We start from the raw sequence: 20,235 nt of genomic DNA, 5'->3' as shown, positions 1-20,235 counted from the left end.
GTATTGCATTTGAAAAGGAAACAATAAATATTCAAAATGTAGTGGATGGGATTTTTGCATATACGAGGATTGTTGCATGTCGGGTTTTTGGCCTGTCGGGATTCTGGCTGTCGGGATTTTGGCTGTCGGGATTTTGGGCGCCACCGGTCCTCAACACTCACCTAACGTGAAACTTTCTAATTTAAACAATCCCAACCATTAACCTTATAACGTTTACATTTCGACGAAAACGAAAAGAAAAACAGTCGATGAATCGAGTTCAGAGAAATTACAACATTATTGGAAAGAATACCAAGTGAAATGAAGGGAACACAAGAGAATACAGAGGTCAAATAGACGGTACTTCTAGAAAGCTGAAAGGTCTAGATCAGTGTTTTTCAATCTTTTTGATTTCGCGACCCCTTTACAGGTTGAAATATTCTGACGATCCCCTTGTGTCATAGGAAACCAAAGAAATACTCTAATAATTAAAAGACTACATACGTTAAGTAATGATTTTTTCCTATTTTGGTACATTTATCTGTTATTCACGCGAGCAAAAATTAAAGTACAGCCCACGGTACACAGAGAACGGGTATGTTCGCACGCTTGGAAGGCGAACGCGTGACGTCATAAATGGGAACCTTAATTTTGATCCGGTAACGCTAAATGAAGCGGTAGTATTGTTCGAATTTTAAAATTATGTACCTATCATCGCTTTTTGAAGTTATACTTCTTTACCGGCGATAGAGGGTAAATTTTTATATGGGAAAACCTAGCGACCGGGCGCATGCGCATTATAACTTTGTTCTGATTGGATGTTCAAATGACATGTCAAAAATTATTCAATATGGTGGCTGTGGCACAGCTGTAGTTAGATTATTTATGGTTGTTGCGTTTTAAAATTTGTGTGAAAAGAAACAACAAACAAAAGTTAGTTAATAGTTATACTGCCTTTTTAAATAGTTTCCATATACCTATATTTTTGGACTTTTGGACTATTTTGGACAAGGAAAACTCATTCTAATTTGGTAAGTAGTTTTTATTATAATCATATTGTAATTATACATTTGGATTAGGTTGAAATACATACATTTATTTTCTCAAGAATGCGGATTTTAGAGAGAAATCCCAAATTAGGTTCGATTTTTATTTTTAAATTATGATTTTTTGGCGTAGATTTATTTATCTAGTAGGTATGTAATGCTTTGATTTACATACTTAATTTGATTACCAACAAAAGTTCTACCAATCTTCATCTAATATATTGTTTTCTTACTGTTTTGTTATATTTTTATATTTTCTTCCACAAAATTTAAACTACATAATTTAATTTTCAAAACAACTGTCAAACAGTAAAACGTTCAGTTACCGTATTTTTCGTATTTTTCCACATGATAAATAATGTGGGATTGGACGAGTGAGTCTACGCTTCGATTACGGGTCAAAGCGGCACGAAATTCACGGGTTCAATTCCCGATGCAAGTTTTATTTTTTATGCATGTTATGATTGTAAGTATATTTGTTATATAATTTTTTTTTCAGAAAATGCGTATTTAAAATTTTTGCCAACAATTATTATCGTTCAGAAATCATTTTTTCTTTGTGGCATTTTTCAATGTGTTTGTGTGCGTTTTATTCTTTTATTTTTTTTAATTTTTGGTATTGACTTAAAAATCACATAATATGTAGGAGAAGTATAACTTCTTACGTGCGTACAAAGTACACACACATTATTGTTAAATAAGAAATTGTATTGTATATTCTTTTTACTGTCATTTTCCAATATGCATTTAATTAAAACATGAATTTCCATTGAAAAATAAAGATTTTAGGTATCTGTTGTCCAATATACATTTACCATAGTATATTAAAAAAATAAAACAGAAATAATATAAACATTCACTTTACTTCTGGGTCTGTAAAAATGTTTATAAAACTGTATCTACTTACTGTTATTCTAAATTGTTGAAAAATATTTGACTAAAAATAAAACCACAAATTAATTAAGAAATTTTAACTTTTAGATGAAGTACTTAGAACCAATTACTTGATGACTTTAAATTTTATTTACAAAATAGAAAAATGTTGATTTTAAGTTAAACCAGGTAAGGAATCTAAAAATTTCAAGTGCGAACATTTTATTAGACTGTAATATACATACATATACAGAGTGGGCCAAAGAAAACTCCACCTCGATATTTGGCAGTATTTATTAGATTTTAAGGAAATGACGAAACAGGTCGATTTTTGATTTAAGTGGGACACATTTCTACGGTACATAAATTTGTCATTTGTCAACCCCCTCCCTTCCACTTCCCCCACCCCTTATTTTTAAATTAGGAATAGGGATCGTGTGCTAGCTCATTTAAAAGCTTACTCGATTCTCTATTCAGTAATATAAACATTAACATAATTATTTATACAGGGGGTTCAAGAAAAAATATTCTAGTTAAATTAATTGACACAAAAAGAAGAATGTAGGTATGTAATTTATTTATTTCAAAATACATTCTACTGCTGTCACAAAACAGAAAAAAATGTTTTTTGATAAATAAACATTGCTCTTCGCCTAATTTCAATATTCAAGCTGCCACCCATCTGCCTTTTGGTAGGTTGAATATTGAATTTAAGAGAAAAACAATATTTATTTGTCAAATAAACATTTTTCTCTGTTTTCTGTCAGTAGTAGAATGTATTTTGATTTATATAAATTGTATACATTCTTCTTTTTGTGTCAATTAATTTAATCCAAAATAATGTTTCTTGGACACCCTGTATAAGCAATTATGTCAATGTTAATATTACTGAATAGAGAATTGAATAACCTTTCAAATGAGGTAGCACACGACCCGTATTCCCTATTTAAAAATAAGGGGTGGTGGAAATGGAAGGGAGGGGTTGACAAATGACAGATGTATGTACCGTAAAAATGTATCCCCCTTATATAAAAAATCGACCTGTTTCTTCATTTCCTTAAAATCTAATAAATACTGCCAAATATCGAGGTGGACTGTTTTTTTGGCCCACTCTGTATATGTATGTATAAAATGTTCGCACTTTTTTAGATTCCTAACCTGGTTTAACTTTAAATCAATTATGTATATTAATACATATTATGTATGTAATATTATAATAAAAAAAAAACAAATTTGCGGGAAAAGTTTTATTAATAATATTAGAATTAGTATCTATAAATAAAATCATTTTTTAAAATTAGAAAATTTAGATATCTTTTTGTCAAGTGCTCTCTGGCAGTTTTTAAAACTTATTTTTGTGTTAATATCCCTCATTCTAATATATGTTCGTGTTTTGCACATGCATAATATCACCTCAAATGGCATTATAGTCTCGGTTTTAATAAATTACTATAAAACTAATAGTTATATTATAATAGTTTTAAAAATACACAGTTATGCTAATAAACAACAATTTATAACTAAAATAATATAGAATTACTTCAATAGTAAACAGCTTAATATTTTAAAACCGCCTCAATCTATTCACTTTCAACGCCACCACATACGAAATAATGCATCCAAACAATAAGCAAATATCTGTTAGGTTCCCACGTGACGTGCTGCGCGGCCGAACCAAATTTAGCGACGACAATCGGCATACCGGTTCTCTGTGTATCGTGGAACAGCCCACATTTTTGTTTTGCAGTTTGACGAATCTATTGATGTTTCCGACTGTGCACAGTTTGTAGTATGTGCGCGATTTGAAGCGGATGCCAGTATCACTGAAGCAATCTTATTTTGCAAAGCAATTCCTGCCAACACTACTAACAAACTAACAAGTGTTAGTACGATATGTTTTGGGAAAACACTTGTGACTAAAATATTCATTTAAAAAAATGTATCGCTATTTGTAGCAATGGTGCTAAAGCTATTACTGGCGAAAGTAGGGTACTCATTGCAAAATAAGATTGATAATGCCAAACATATTCTGGACATACTGTTTTCTTTATCTACAGGCTCTAGCTGCTAAGTTAGTACCTTCTGATTTAAATGACGTGCGCAAGGACGTAATAAAAATGGTGAATTCTCTCAAAGGTAAAGCTTTGCAAACCCGGCTATTTAGAATCGTTTGTGAAGATGTGGGCTCGCTTCATCAAAATCTTCTTTATTGCACAGAGGGTGGCTATTCGAAGGACAGCTATTGACAAGAGTTCTGGAACTAAGAGCTGAATTGTTATTGTTTTTACACTATGCAAAATCTAAATATGCTCATCGTTTGACCCTATTGGCTCTTGAAATTAGCATCTTTGGCAGATCTTTTTAGTCGCCTTAACAGTTTGAACAAGAACCTTCAAGGAAGAGAAGCGAATATTTTAACAGCTGAAGATAAAGTAAAAGCTTTTTACGAATAATTTTGTTTGTGGTCAACTTCCCTGCAAAACAAAATATTTGAGTCTTTCCATGTGTTCAGAAGATTGTTGAAGATAATGCAATAGACCAAAGTTTTGCAGTATCGGCTCACATTCCGTGCATGATACAGAGCTTGCATAATTTACAAGAGCAACTTTTGACATACTTTCCAGACTTGCACTCCGAAGCTGATAATGGGCGTAGATAGATGTTAAAACCTTTTTTGGACAAATCAATAGATCTGGCTGGTGTCACCACACAAATGAAAGAATGTCTTCTAGATTTAGGTGCTGATGGCATGCTTAAAATGAAATTTTATTCACAAAGTTTCGACGTATTTGGATGAAAAGAAAACACCAATATCCGTAACTGACAATGGAAGCTCTTAAATTATTAGTGTAACTCGCTACTTTCTACTTGTGTGAACTGGCATTTTCTTCAATGGTAAACATTAAAACTAAACAGAGAAATATACTGCAATTAGAAAATGATTTGATTATTAACGTTTCAAAAATAGCACCACAATTTGATAAATTTTAAAAATGAATAAGCACGTCCTTCCAACTAAAATTGTTTCAATTTCTGTTTTAAAACTGTTTCTTTCAGTCGGCGACCCCCTGAGTAAGGCTTCGCGACTCCCTAGGGGTCGCGACCTACAGATTGAAAAACACCGGTCTAGATATTTAGATAGACCAAATCTAAATAGGCAGAACAAAGCAGGATACGATTATTAATTCTACATCTTAATAACTGAGTTTTTTTCAGGATCGCAACGAAGTTTTATTTTTTAATTATATACTTTAATTTTGAAACTAATCATTGAACTGTATAAATACCAAATTAACGAATTATGATAAACGCCGTAATTAAATATATTTTCATAAACAAGAGTGTCCAATAAGTGCAATAACATCATAAGAATAATCCTACATATGAGTGAGATAGTCAAGACTATTGAGCCTATCATTCTCTTGTTATATAGCTTATAAATGCTTAAATATTCGTTGCATAACAGGTGTCAGCTGCATATGCCCCAGTGGCAATGGCTGCAAAAATGGAAAAATACTAATTTTATGGAACCTTATTGATCTTAAAAAAGAACATTATGAGTTTTACTAATACATAACTATATTAGATGACTTGGGGAAATCTGCGTGCCACAGTTAAAGTACAATAAATATTTCGGTAGTTATTAGGAGTTTGGTGCTTGTTTGCGTATCGTTTAAAGAGTAAAACAAATCGTCATTTTATGGAAAACTTAACATTTATTGAAGATGTAACTTTGGGAACAACCAATGGTTCCTTAAGAAAAATCCGATACATTTTAAATAATTTTCAAATAAAAAAAAAATAAAAATCATTTACAAACATTTATATATAGGGCAAACAAAATATATAAAACATATTATACCACGTTCGTTCCCAAGATAATCTCAGAGGCCAGTTTCAGACGCCTGATCGGTAGCTGTGTCGTATCGTCAAAGCTTGTCTTTGGTTAGAAACTAATTTTTAGCTAATGGCACACCCACTGATCACGTGTTTAAAACTAGTGTCAGCTTATCTTGCGAATGAAATGAACGTAGTATAGTAACGGAATACATTACACTGGAAGATTACCTTGAACATTTTATCCCTAATTTGTTTTTTTTCTCTATTTTCCCTTGTTGCGAGATATGTCGGTACTCAATACTTTAGTTATAACTGTTTGTTGTTGTTCTACTCTATTATACTATTACACAGTGTATCTCTATCTGAAACATTGTTTTTTGCATGGCTAGTCTGATAACTGCTTCCACCCTTTTTGACTGATTTGATTAAATGTTCGTCAATAAAGACCACCATATTAAAAAATACAGTGCAAATAAAATAGTGTCTCACTGATTTCTAATTGCATTCACTAACAGAACAATGCTTACCTGAAGATAAAAATGAAGAGTATCAGTAAGGAGAAAAATATCGCTACATTGTCCATCGTTCTTAACATAACAAACAACTGCCTCCTCAAATTTGGCATAAATCTCACTAGTTTCAATATTCTCAATAGACGAAAGGTTCTCAGTACTGATAGTCCTGAATCTGTGTGAAGGTCGCTGGTGCAATTTCTGAATAGCTCCACAGCACTAAAAGAAATATATTAAAAATAATTCGAATAGCTAAAAAAATAAAAATAATGCAACCAAACATCATGGATGTTGTAGTTGGGGATGGTAAGGATCAGGACTTCTGTCTAGTTTTCGATAAATTTCAATAATATAAAACATGTGCCCGCTTTACCGCAAGCATACAAGTTTAGAACTCAACTGTTGAGTTGCAACTGTACAGGTCAGGCGTCGCGCACGTTGTTGTATACAAAATGAGGTTTTGCTCAGTTAGGTACCGTTATAAATACAGCCAAATTTAGATATAACTTCGTTTTTATTTCGAATTTTTTAATCACATTTTGGTCAAAATTTTTTTAAATTTAGAAAGTAAAAGTCTCTTAAACTTTTGCATCAACAAACCATTTTTAACGTTGTATATGTAATTGTTGTTACACAATTTGTTATAATTTAATGTGTAAAATAAACTTCTTACCTTAGAACTACAATAATCCCATCAAATACGTTAAACCCATTAGATATATAACCAAACGGACCTTCAGCAATGATTTTCAGAAGCATTTCGACGCCAAATATAGCAGAAAATATAATGTTAGTCACTTCAACAATATGTGTCAATATCTCCGCCTGATTGTGATGCTCAATGCCCATCGAAAGCGTATTTATCAAAATCGCCACAAGAATACCCTCCTGGAAACACTTATGTACCACTATCTTTTTAATTTTTTTCCTGAAGACTTTAAAAGCTTTTAGAATTCCTTTTAACACCAAGCAGCAATAGATATACAATTTTGTTCGTTTCTCAGTTTTATATTCCACTTCGCACTGCCAGAGATCTTGACAGCAGGAAAAGTTGTCGTCTGAGACGTGCTGAAGATAATTGTTTTCACTGTCTTTCTTGATACCTACAATAGAATAAAAATATTCTTTATTGTCATTGAAACTTTCACAATTTTATAGACAAAGCTTACAAGGAGTCAGAGAAAAAAAAACAATAACAAATACAAATTACTGAAATTAAATAAATCGTCAATATTATGAAATATGAGAGTCATAAGGTTCCCTATACCGCTGAGAAAGAGTGCAACGTGCTGGGAGATATCTGGCAACACTGCCTTATTCATTAATTTCCCCTCTCTCTTACAGTACCACTTTCGCCCTGCTGCATTGCTCAATGTCGGCCTAACAGCCTTAGAAGATGGAGGTCCCAGTCGCTGTTAGCGTTAATGTGAAATTCATGCTGTGACTGATATGCGGATACCTTTGATAGTCTAGCTAGGGTTTGCGATATTTTGGCTTAATTGTAATTAAAGGAATTACCTTACTGAAGAGACCTTTGGTAGACACTTACCTTTCGTAATTGAATTGAAAAATATATCTAGAAGTATTTGGCCAGTGGAGAGGGCTGCATTTATAGCCCCTAGAGCTAGTAGTTCTTGGCACGTTAGAGTTTCACCATTCATAAGATTGTTACATTGTTGCTGAATTTGTTGTGTTTGAATGTCAGGTTGGTCTGAAGCTGTGGCAATTTGCCAGATATTTCCGTCTCCTAAAATAGTAAAATATAATTTTTTTTTATAAAAGAACTAATGTTAAGTCATAAATAAATACCGAAATTTAACTTGTCTACTGCTAACTTATCAGGACTTAATATTTACAATTAAAGCGTTTAATGAGTGTGGAACCCAGTTTTGTTTGTTTTGAGAAAGATAGAGAGAGAGAGGGGGATCTTAACATACCCTCACACACTTGAGATGGAGACGGATTTGTAAATACAGCTATAAAAATACAAGAAAACCTTTGTAAAACAAGATTTTATTTGTAAAAAATGAAAAATAAAAAGGATAGGTATGTGGTATGTACACTTCCTGACAAGTGAAAGAATGGGAAAGAAAAGTATTTTTTAAGTGTGTAAAGTTTTTTTTAAATTCCTTGCTGAGCGCCGTCGGCTTACAAAGCCATCATCAGAGCTATAGTCAAAAGGTTAAAGTACCACTAAAAAAAAAAGGATTCCATCTTGAATTGCCAAAAAAGTTTGTTTTTTTCCAATAAAAAACTTTAGTTGTTTTAAGTTGTAGATGTATCATTTTAATAGAAACGTGACATGTTGATTCTATATCAGGATCAAGATCAAGGCTACAACAGAAGCAAACAGCCAACGAAAAAATAATTCAGTGTTGGTTAAACGTCATCCATCATTTGGCATGACACGTACCAACTAATTAAACTAATTTTGCACAATTTATAAGATAAAATTTTACTATGTTAGTAAAGTATGGAATTCAAATCGGTACCTGCTTGAGTTGTTTTCTCGCTTGAACATACGTTTTTCTTATAAGCTGTCGTGGAGCTATTTTGTCCGTGTAATATAATTAGATCGCTAAACATCACTGATGATCTTCTGGTATTACTTGAAACCGACGCTGGAGAAAGTAAATTTGCAGAGCTCTGTAAAAAATATTGTTATTATTATTCAACTCTTCCTCAACCTCTTACGGAAAAAGATTTAAAACTTGTCCAACTAATTCGAGTATCTGAATGCTCATTTATAATTCCTACAAATACAATGATATCTTTGGATGGTGAAATGATTATGAAAAGTAATACAATTCTATAAAACTACCCTAAGACCAGCTATGATGTACGGAACTGAATGTTGGGCAGTTAAAAAAAAGAAGAACAACGAATGCATGAGATGGAAATGAGAATGCTTAGATGGATGAGTTGAGTGACAAGGAAGGATAAAGTTAGGAATGAGTAAGTATATTAGGGAAAGTTTAGGGGTGACACCAATTGATGTCAAAATGAGGGAGCCATGATTTGATCACGTTCAACGTCGAGACGTTCATTATTATAGGTTTAATATAGTTAATATTTGACAGCAGTGTAAGATACCTGGGAAAATGATCGAAGATCATTTTCATGGCGCCCATGATTAGTTAGTTTTATTTATTTTGTTCGTTTTTAGTCATTATTCATCTCCATTCATTTTCAGTACATTATTCTTATTTTATTATTTCATCTTCTAGTCATCATTACTATCTATATAGAGCTACTGTTCTTCGAAAGGCATGCAAACGAGCCGTATCCATCCTTGAGTGTCAAGTTGCTCTCTTGCATCTATAGCTAGCCAACTCTATTCAGTTTGCCTCTGTCTCTTCCCACGTCTACTTCTATCCCTTCTAATCCCCCTTTCTTCAGTACTACTGCAAAGTAGTATTTTTCCTATTGCGGCTTCTCAATGTAGAAGCCACTTCACCCTTTTCTCTACACACCCCACTCTCTCTCTTCATTTTTAGTTACCTAGCCTTTTTTTTTCCTTACTTCTGTTGGAGTATATCTTTCTTTTTACTTTCACTCCAACAGAAGTTTTCTTATTTTTGTTACACTGGCTACAGTGTAACAAAATAATGTAAAGTAATGTTACGTCTACAGTGTTCTATACTATGGAGTGGAATCATGGACGTTAAATGTAGAGACAATGAGACGACTTAACGCCTTTGAAATGTGGACCTATAGAAAAATTATGAGGGTTTCCTGGGTAGATAGAGTTACAAACAATGAAGTACTGAGAAGAATAGGTAAAGAAAAGGAAGTTGAACTTACAATTAAAGAAAAGAAGCTACAGTATCTCGGACATGTGATGCGGGGCGAGAAGTATGGTATCCTACGACTCATAATGCAGGGAAAGATAGATGGCAGAAGAAGCATCGGAAGAAGACGAATTTCATGGTTGAAGAACCTGAGAGAGTGGTTTGGATACAGCTCGAAACAACTATTTAGAGCTACTGCCTCAAAAATTAAAATAGCTATGATGATTGCCAACCTCCGTAGCGGAGATGGCACCTGAAGAAGAAGAAACGTCGAGACGTTAATCACCAAATACGAAGAATTGAACTGCGGGTTCCTGAAAGAAGTAGGAGAGGAAGACCAAACAAGACCTGGTTGGATACCTTTAGGCAGGACATGTTGGTAAAGGGGATTGATGTTGATCCCCGCATAGGGATAATAGCAAAGCGAATGATGATGATCATAATGACTAGAGAGCGGAATATATGCAAAGTGCATATAGATGCATATATTGCATATTTTCAGACAACAAACAAAACATTGCATATTTAAGCTAAACACGATCTATTTTGCATATTTTAAAAATAAATTATATAAAAGTTTAAAATTTTCCTCTCTTAGTTGGAATTTTATAACTTCGATATGAGCGAGCTCGTTATTTATCTATCTATCGCTCATTATTATCTATCTGGACTTTCCCATTACTACCTGAATTTAACAATTATGGGTGTTCCCAGAAAAATATTATTTTATTAGCGTAGCAAGTCGTAGGTACCTACCTGCTTTTAAGGGTCTAATATTTATTTTGTCAGTTTCCAGCCAACATTTGTTTAAAGTAAACGTTGTATTGTATTTAGTGTTTTTGAAGTGATTGGTATATATTAAATTTAAATATGTCTACCATTCAAAAAAGTGCTTGGATAAAGTGTTTTCCCGAGTTAAAGCTAAGTGGAGACAAAGTATTTTGCAAGGCCTGTTCCAAAATCGTAAGTTACATTCATTTTCACATTTCATTCTTTAAATGAGGAACTGACAAAGAAAAGCATCATGTCCCACAAAAGAAATTTTTCTGGAAAAAGTGTTTTTATTCGACAAATTCGCTTTTACTTCTATAAAGACGGACATAGAGAGGACGTTTTTAGTGATAGAAGACAAAAGTTGCTAGTTGAAAATTTTGAAAAATATTTGATTATAAATTCATACTATAATTTAGATTCTTAATTTAATTAAAATATCAGTTTTTGTGTGTCATTTCATTTGTTTTTATGTGAAAAATAAATATGTATTAAACATAAATGTAGGTTGAATTTTTTAAACCTAAATGTTTATATTTAATATATTGTTTTATTTTTGAGTATTTTTAATATGCATTTGCATATTTAGACAAATTTAGAAAAAATATTTGCATATTTGTAGTAAAAGTAATGCATATATATGCGCATATTTTGTTAATGTTGTGTTGCATATATTCCGCTTTTTAATAATGATGAGTGTTTATACTCACAATTAACGTAAGTTTGGAGCAGTTGGGATGGTGCTGTTTACCATAGTTCAATCGAATAGTATCACCAGCTATCAACTGACTCCTCTGATTCCTCCTCAAAATGTAAAACCTAATTTTTATTAAAACCTTTCGTTTAGATCTTCGCCATAAGTGAGCGATGTATTTAATAATTTCAGCATAGCAGCTAGAAGGTTCGCTATTATTCGTAGATGATGCTAGGGTACTACTACTTTGAAATCTCGCTCTTTCTAGCCGCATTCGCTCCATTTCCCGCTTCTTTGTTTCAGAAAATTGAGTGGCAATGACGACAAGGCACAAGTTTATCATAAAGAATGATCCAATCTAAAAAATAAAGAATTACACTATAAAATTATACTCTCTAGCTCTCTAGAACTTATTATTTAACGATATTATCGTAAATGTCTCAGATTTATCTTTCTCATCCAATACTATAGCAGATTAAATTAATTTTACAACGTATATGTATACCTAAATCATTTGTGGAGTTCCTTTGTACTGTCACACGTTGGAATAGATGGTAAAGAAAAGGCAGATAGTCTAGATAATGTATTCTTAATAGCCAATACAGCCGCGTCAGTGGAATGTAAGGAGTAAATTTAGATTTAGTTTTTATTGCGCAATAATTGGCAAAACCACTCAAATAACACCAAATTAATAGAAATAAAATCTTCTCTCCTTCCCTGGAACTTCTGGCCATCGAAGCAACAAAATCAAGCTCTATATCACGCCTCAGATTAGGACACATAGCTGCAACTCTTAAATACGTGCTCGTGAATATTCTTCTTGTTCTTCCCTTTGTGCCTCCAGTAAGTTGTCGTTCCATCGTTTTCTTGTCTTCCCAGTGATCGTCTTCCTATTGAGGAACCGCCTCTCGCTGTCCTTACTACTCTATTTGTTGTCATTCGGCTTATGTGGTCGTTCGTCGCTCCATTCTACTTTTCTGTTTCTTACTGAGTTATTAATAAAATTATTAGTTATTAATGAATCTTCCTCTTATATCTGTACTTCTAGTTCTGTCCATAGTCTCTTACCATCGATTTTTCGAAGAGTTTTCATCTCTGCTGTTTCTAACTTTCTTTTTAAAGCGTTGTATATACTACTTGCCTTTGTCTTTGTCACTGTCTCCGCAAATTTTGTAATCCATTTTAAACAGAGTTCTAGGCTACCTAGGCACCTGAAATTTTCAGAATAGCTCAGAACTTGCTAACAATGCAATATCTAACTGCTATTATATGAATAAATCTTCTTTCTTCGTGCAACTATGATTACTCCTGTTTGTCTACCTCTTATTCAGTTTCAGTTGTTGTTGACTGTACATTGTCTTTCCACCTTTTCGGCGGCCTTTCAACGGGTCTTATGCTATACGGCTTGTTGTTTTTACAGATGTTCGCTAATCTATATAGTTCCATTCGGTTTACATGTTCGTTCCAGTTTTTCATTATGGATAAATCGATTTTTTTAATTTCAAACTATTTTAAAAATATGGCTAATGCAATTACATTTAGATTCCATTTTAAAGTACGTCAACAAATCGATAATAACAAATTGATAGTGGATCAGTATAAAAGTTAATATACTTAAAGTTCATATTTTATCAGTTAATTATTATATTATTATTATAATATATATTAAGTATATTATTATAAAAGTTATATATACCATTTTAAATATTTTCTTTGGTTTATATGAGTTTAAATCCGCTAGAGAAAATATGCCTCCAAAATAGTCGATTACAAAAATTCTTTTATGACAGAAATTAAAACAACAAAATAGTTTACACGTTTATATTGGGTCCTATAAATAATGAAAACGTTTTATTATAAAAAGTTCTTTTTTATAAAAGTGTAATTATTTCTCTCTGTATCAGGTTGTATTTCTTCCGCGTATGTCATTGTTGGTCTGATGCCTTTTGTGTAAATTCTTCCTTTCATTTCCGTTTGCTCTATTCACTTTATCCTCCACTTCTGTTTCGAGCTTTCCGTAGCAAGTTAGTGTGATGCCTAGATATTTAAACTCAATCACTTGTTCTATTATCTGATTCGACCCTCTAGCTCTAATTTACATCTTAGTAGATTTGTTGTTATAACCATGCATTTTGTATTTTTTGAGGAAATTAACATGTTACATTTTCTGGCGATTATGTTGAATTGGTGCAGCATACGTTGTAAATCATCTTCACTTTGAGAAATTAGTATTGCATCGCCTGCATAGCAGAATGTTTTAAGTTGTTTTTCTCACATTTGGTACCCTTTTTTAGTTCTTATTTTTTTTAACAATTCATCCATGATCAATTTGACCAATAGAGGTCTCAGGGAATCTCCCTGTCTTATCCCACTGCCAGTTTCAATTTGGTCAGTTAGTTCTTCTTCTACTTTTATTTTTATTGTGTTGTTCTGGTAGATATTTTCGATGGTTTTAATAATTACTCCCAAAGCTACCTCTCTTGCGTCCAATAAATGGATAACGTCCTTTAATGTTACTATGTGTTTAATTGACACTGTTAAATGCCTTCTTAAGGTCCAGGAAATACAAATATACCGGTTCTTCCCGATCTAAAATTTTGTTTTTCTTTTGCCAATGTTATAATTATTCAGTTTGTTTGTTATCACATTGGTTGTTAATTTTAATGTTGTGTTTAATAAATTAAATCATCTGTGAGTATTGACGGAATAAATCATACGTACCACTATAAGTAATACGAAATAAATCCAATCCCAGAAACTATGTCCGTCCTGGATGTAGTACATTATTTCTGTCCAACCTTCCAATGAAATTACCTAAAATTAAAAAGAGTGAAGAGTTTTCGACAATTTATACGATTTATTAAAAAAAAAGAAAAATTCAATGATTCTATAAAATCAGCCAAAAACAATAGAAAAGAAATTAAAAAAAAAAAATAAGAAAACATGGTTCGATGACGAATGTAGAAAAGATTTAGATGAGCGAAGTAAATTACGACTAAGAATGCTGCAACTGGGATCAGAAAATGCTGCAAGTGAGTACACTCAACAACGAAAACGAACAAAAAAAAATTTAAGCCAAAAATAGGAAGATACAATGAAAAACTGTTGGAAAAAATGGAACTCAATGAAAGAAATTGAGGTATTGATGTTTAAATATGGAGGAAATTGCATGCAAAAAGAAATGCAAATATTAATCGAAAAAATATTGAATGAAGAATATTACCGAAGGTAATAGTGGAAGAAATAAGAGCGAATGCAAAAATATTGAGACATAGCATTGCTAAACGTTTTATTTTAAATACTCATTCGTCTTCCTTGTGTCTGTCAAGTCATAAAGTGATGCACAACGGAATATATTTTTGAATCGCCGAATATTCGACAAATGAGAAGGGGACCAGCTGTTGAACGTTTCTCACTACGCCCAAGCGCGCTAAGAAGCTGCAAAAGCAAGTCGAATATTCAACATGCTGTGTCACCGGTAATATTTCTTCAACCAATCTGAAATTTTCTGTAAGTATTCTTCAAGATATAGGGTGTCAATTTGAAAAGTTGCCACCCCCTATAATTTGGTTCACAAAAACACGTCAAATTTATTTGTGAGGGGGACATTTTGTAGACCAGTTTTCAACTAAATTACATTAACCCTCTAGCAGGGCGGACACAACCCCCAAAATCTTTAATGGAAAGGGGGGTTGATTGATACTTCATTTTAAAAATCGTTCGATTACCCTTTCAAAAATACCACATATATTATATTTCGTTTCAGTACTTTTGGAAAAACCATGTGAAACCGTACAGATATTAAAAGTATCGAGTTTAGAACTCCAAAATTTTTTTTGGAGTATTGGACTCCAAATTGAATTTTTTTGGGTGTTGGAGTATTTAGAGTATTTTTCTGAAGAATTTTTTGGAAAAATCAAGTAAAACCGTAAAGATATTAAGTATCGAGTTCAGAACTCCAAAATTTTTTAGAGTATTGAGGCCAAGATTTTTCCAAAAGTACTAAAAATGAATACATATAAGGTATGTGGTATCTTTTAAAAGGTAATTGAATGACCTTCAAAATGAGGTGTCACTCAAGCCCCCTTTCCATTAAAGATTTTGGGGGTTGTGTCCAGGCACGGATCTAGAAATTCATAATAGGGGGTCCAGACTTACTTACTCATCGTTTAAAAATAAGAGTTGGCAGAAAAATCTAATAAATAATAGAAAAATGCTTATAGACTAAATACAATAGCCCCGTTGACCCCCTTCTGTATCCGCGCCTGGTTGTGTCCGCCCCCGTTAGAGGGTTGATGTAATTTAGTTGAAAACTGGTCTACAAATAAATTTGACGTGTTTTTGCATATTTTTAGATTTTCTCTAGGGACCAAATTATAGGGGGTGGTAACTTTTCAAATTGACACTTTATTAAAAATAATAAAAAATCTAAAATTTCAAAATTTTCAAAGCATACTACCTCCTAATATATTTTTACTACTTACTAAAAATATTGCAATCCATGCTAATCCTATATTATCAAAAGATATAGTGTCCTGAAAGGGATTGTGGTTTTTGTCTGAACACAGGGTATAATACTGATTCCAATTAACACAGTAGGAATCGTTATCGCTATATTGGGGATAGTTTTTTTCTTCGTAAGTCAAAGTGCATGCAATATTACCGTTTTTATAGTTTGGTAAATTTGCGCAGAAGTGCATTCCCGAATTGTGGCTTTTGCTACAAATGTAGTCGGAATCAACAGGTTTGTAGAAATAGATTAAATCTCTGTAACAAAAGTAATTATAAATATTAGGAAACAAACAGGATTAAACATTTATTAAAAATTACAAAAAAAAACATGTATCATATAAAAACTTGTAAAAACACGTCGCTCAGAGCAACAGTGGCCTGACCCACAATTCACAATTTTAGCAAAATGCTTTTATTACGTTAAAGTTATCCCTTATTTAAGTATTTGAAAATGCAGAGTTGTTTAAGCAACCATTGCTTCATGGCATATAAGCAAATGCGTTCATCAAAACTTTTCACATTTTCCGAGATATTCAGAACCTTTACCAAAAATGCTTCCGCTAGTTTAAGATTTTCTTGAATAGAAAACTTCGATCAGTCCCATTTAGTACAAAAAATCGAAAAAAAAACATTAAATTTAATGATAGGGATATATTTTATGATGATTTAATTATAAAATAAATGATCAGTCCCAGATCTAAACAATAAATCTGAAAATTTTTTTGGAACCAATTTCTGGTAATATCACTAATCTCTGCCTTTAACAATTTATAAGGCAAGGAGACGACGAATAAAGGAGACGAAAGGGACTCTACAATATGCAGTCACATTTCATCTATTCGTCTAGGAAAAATTCCAACGAAAATATATTCCGTGTACTCAAAATATATGAGTAAAATGATAATTTAAAAAAAACAGTTATGTTTCAATTCGGTGCAGAGGTGATGTACGATCCCCATACGTACGTTTCTGTCTCTCCAGACGTCTTCAGTGAGGCTACATGAACACTTCTGAATCGAAATGAAACCAAACTGCCTATTTAATCAGAATTATAAAAATAATGTGGCTCAACTGAAGACGTCTGGAGAGACAGAAACGTATGTATGGGGATGGTGGAAAAATTGAGCTTTGAAAATTTTGGTTTTTCGATAATTACGCAAAATTTCAACCTACGCATTGCGGCAATAACTGAGCGTTTGTTGGAGGACTCTAGATGTGTCTAACAGTGTATGGCTAATATCTGGGAAAATTCGAATAGTTGAGGAAAACGAAAAGCCCTAGATACAAAGTTTACTACTTTTTAAACAATTAGAATAATTGAAATAAAAATATAATAAACAATATTTTAAATCCAAGACTTTTCGTTAATAAACTGCTTTCTGGCTGCATCCCATATCTCCGGATTTTACAATATATAATCACATAGAGACGACGAAATAGGAGAAAGCAAATAGAGGACACTTAGGCCACGCATTTACCTTCTCTTCGTCTAGGAAAAGGACCGAAAGACAGTTTCTAAATACTCACAAATTGAGTAAAAATGAAAAAGATAAAAAAGGGTTCAAGGCAGGTTTTGTTTATATTCGATTCAGAGTTGGACTACCATCTCCATATAGTAACTATTTCAGCATCCTTATGCATCATCAGTGAAGATTATGCAGTCACAACTCTGAAGGGAATACAAACATTCTGCCTCTTGATGATGCATAAGGATGCTGAAATAGTTACTATATGGAGATGGTAGTCCAACTCTGAATCGAATATAAACAAAACCTGCCTTGAACCCTTTTTTATCTTTTTCATTTTTACTCAATTTGTGAGTATTTAGAAACTGTCTTTCGGTCCTTTTCCTAGACGAAGAGAAGGTAAATGCGTGGCCTAAGTGTCCTCTATTTGCTTTCTCCTATTTCGTCGTCTCTATGTGATTATATATTGTAAAATCCGGAGATATGGGATGCAGCCAGAAAGCAGTTTATTAACGAAAAGTCTTGGATTTAAAATATTGTTTATTATATTTTTATTTCAATTATTCTAATTGTTTAAAAAGTAGTAAACTTTGTATCTAGGGCTTTTCGTTTTCCTCGTAATACGAGAGATGTCGCTGTATTGCGTCTCAAAAGGCGGGTTCATCGCATCGCGATGGTTTGCTTTAAAAGAGGCAGAATGTTTGTATTCCCTTCAGAGTTGTGACTGCATAATCTTCACTGATGATGCATAAGGATGCTGAAATAGTTACTATATGGAGATGGTAGTCCAACTCTGAATCGAATATAAACAAAACCTGCCTTGAACCCTTTTTTATCGAATAGTTGAGTTATAGGCCTCATAAATATGATTAAATCCATTTCCTATGAGAAAAAACGGGTTTTCAAGCTTACTAAATCCTATAATATACACACAACCAAACTTATATAGAATCACCTGATATTTCTTATTATTTCGTGCGAATTTAATAACAATAAGCAATTTAATAACAAATACATAACAATTAAATAAAACAATAAAGTATTTAACAAACAAATTGAAATTAGTTGTTTTAAAGTCAATAGCATAAAAAATTTGAATGTAAAACGAATAATGTTTAAGTTGTTTTTATTTTTTTTTTGTTTTTTTTGGTAGTCAGTGTTATCACTTCTAGTCCTTATGCAAGCTTCAGTTTGCGAGGGCACGCTCCTAATCAAATTATCAACATTTTGTTGTGATAGGTTGCTCCATCCTTCAAGAGCAGCTTGTACTAGTCGTGAGGTGTTTTGTGGATTATTCTGGCGAGCTCTAATTTTTCTTTTAAGCATATCCCACAAATTCTCTATAGCGTTAAGCTCGGGTGAGCAAGCAGGCCACTCCAAACAAGGGATACCTTCTGCTTCAATGATGTCTCTAGTCACTCTAATGCTAATTGTATGTGGAGGTCCATTATCATGTAAAAAAATGAAATTTTCTCCTGTTGCACCTCTCCTGAGCCTAACTACAGGTTATTAACATACCGGTGAGCAGTTAAAGTTGATTGGATGAAAATTAAAGGAGTTTTTTTACGGATCACAATTCCTCTCCAGAACATTATACTTCCTCTTCTATATTTGTAAACAGATCAGACAGTTTTCGTTCTTGCTTGTCTTCCTTGACCTCTAAGTACACGATTTTGTGGGTCATCTGATTTTACACAAAATTTTTCTGAAAATAGCACATTTGGTCAATTTCCAATCTTCCAGCTTTGGTGGTGAAGACACCATTAGGCGATCAATTTTTTGCTGCCTGGATAACTCGGGAACCCATAACTGTCTCCTGCTGTATACTTCTTGGCACAATTTCTTCTTCTTATCGTTTCAACTGAAAGAGTTACACCTGTAGGTTCCAAAAGCTATCTTTGGAGCTGCACGTGAGAAATGGTTGGGCGTGTTCCAGCTGAATGGACAATTAAACGATCGTAGTGAGCCGCTATTACTTTTTGGCGACTTACCCTTGCTTTATTTTTGAGCTTTCCTTGTCCTGTTACCTAGCATAGCTTTTGGACAGAACGCCCTGTGTTACGTCTAGCTCTACAGCTATGTCCATCTGAGAACATTACTTGGTCCACCAGACCAATAATCTTTCCCCGTTGCAAGTTCTACAACTCCATATGACGCATATTTTCGTTTTTGGACGCAAAAGTTAGTTTTTTTGTTCAATTTGCAACTCAAGCAAATAACCTATATCGTACCGAGCTGTACTATCTGGTTGTCTTATAGATTTGTTTATTTTCAATAAAAACCTTTATTCTTCGCAACAATATCAAGTTTTTTTTCAAAAGAATTAAATAATATGTACTTTGAAATACATGGTGATATATAAGTGGTTCATATAGTTTGGTTGTGTGTGTATCTTCAGTCATCTTATTTGACCTTGGATGCCTCAGACACTGGGATGCATCAAAAGAGCTTCAAAATACAAACTGTATCAAAGTTACACTTTTGTGGCGCAATTTACTTCAAAATTAGCAAATATGTATTATAGAAAAATCTTTCAAAATAAAACTAGAATTTTATTTTTGATTAAAATGAAAACACATTTTTGCGCCACGTAATATTTATATCAGCTCTTTTGTAGCTGTAATATTGTGTGCGTCACTCATTTTTACGGCGTTTAGCGGTCGAACAGACGAACCACCCTGCAGCGCTACTCTGTGGACCCACAAAGTGGCTTAAACAGGCGATTTTGTAGCCCCAATGATTTTGTAATGG

General features: G+C 32.9%; 1 protein-coding gene across 5 annotated transcripts in view; it reads right to left on the bottom strand.

Moving 5' to 3' along the window:
- Window positions 1-20,235, bottom strand: part of LOC114336592 (voltage-dependent T-type calcium channel subunit alpha-1G) — a 171,811-nt gene that overhangs the window by 113,141 nt on the left and 38,435 nt on the right. For all 5 annotated transcript variants that reach the window (XR_007700207.1, XM_050658605.1, XM_050658604.1 and 2 more), the window contains exons 7-13: window positions 15,991-16,273; window positions 14,228-14,320; window positions 11,523-11,864; window positions 8,743-8,896; window positions 7,800-7,997; window positions 6,924-7,353; window positions 6,266-6,469 (exon numbers count right to left, since the gene is read on the bottom strand). Coding sequence is in view for 4 of the 5 variants with exons in the window: in XM_050658605.1 (XP_050514562.1) it covers window positions 6,266-6,469; window positions 6,924-7,353; window positions 7,800-7,997; window positions 8,743-8,896; window positions 11,523-11,864; window positions 14,228-14,320; window positions 15,991-16,273 (1,704 nt within the window). In the remaining variant the exon portion in view is untranslated. The remainder of the gene's footprint in view (window positions 1-6,265; window positions 6,470-6,923; window positions 7,354-7,799; window positions 7,998-8,742; window positions 8,897-11,522; window positions 11,865-14,227; window positions 14,321-15,990; window positions 16,274-20,235) is intronic.

Source organism: Diabrotica virgifera, chromosome 8, assembly GCF_917563875.1.
Source record: "Diabrotica virgifera virgifera chromosome 8, PGI_DIABVI_V3a".
In the NCBI taxonomy this organism is placed as follows: domain Eukaryota; kingdom Metazoa; phylum Arthropoda; class Insecta; order Coleoptera; family Chrysomelidae; genus Diabrotica; species Diabrotica virgifera.
This window is presented reverse-complemented; position numbering and strand designations above follow the sequence as displayed.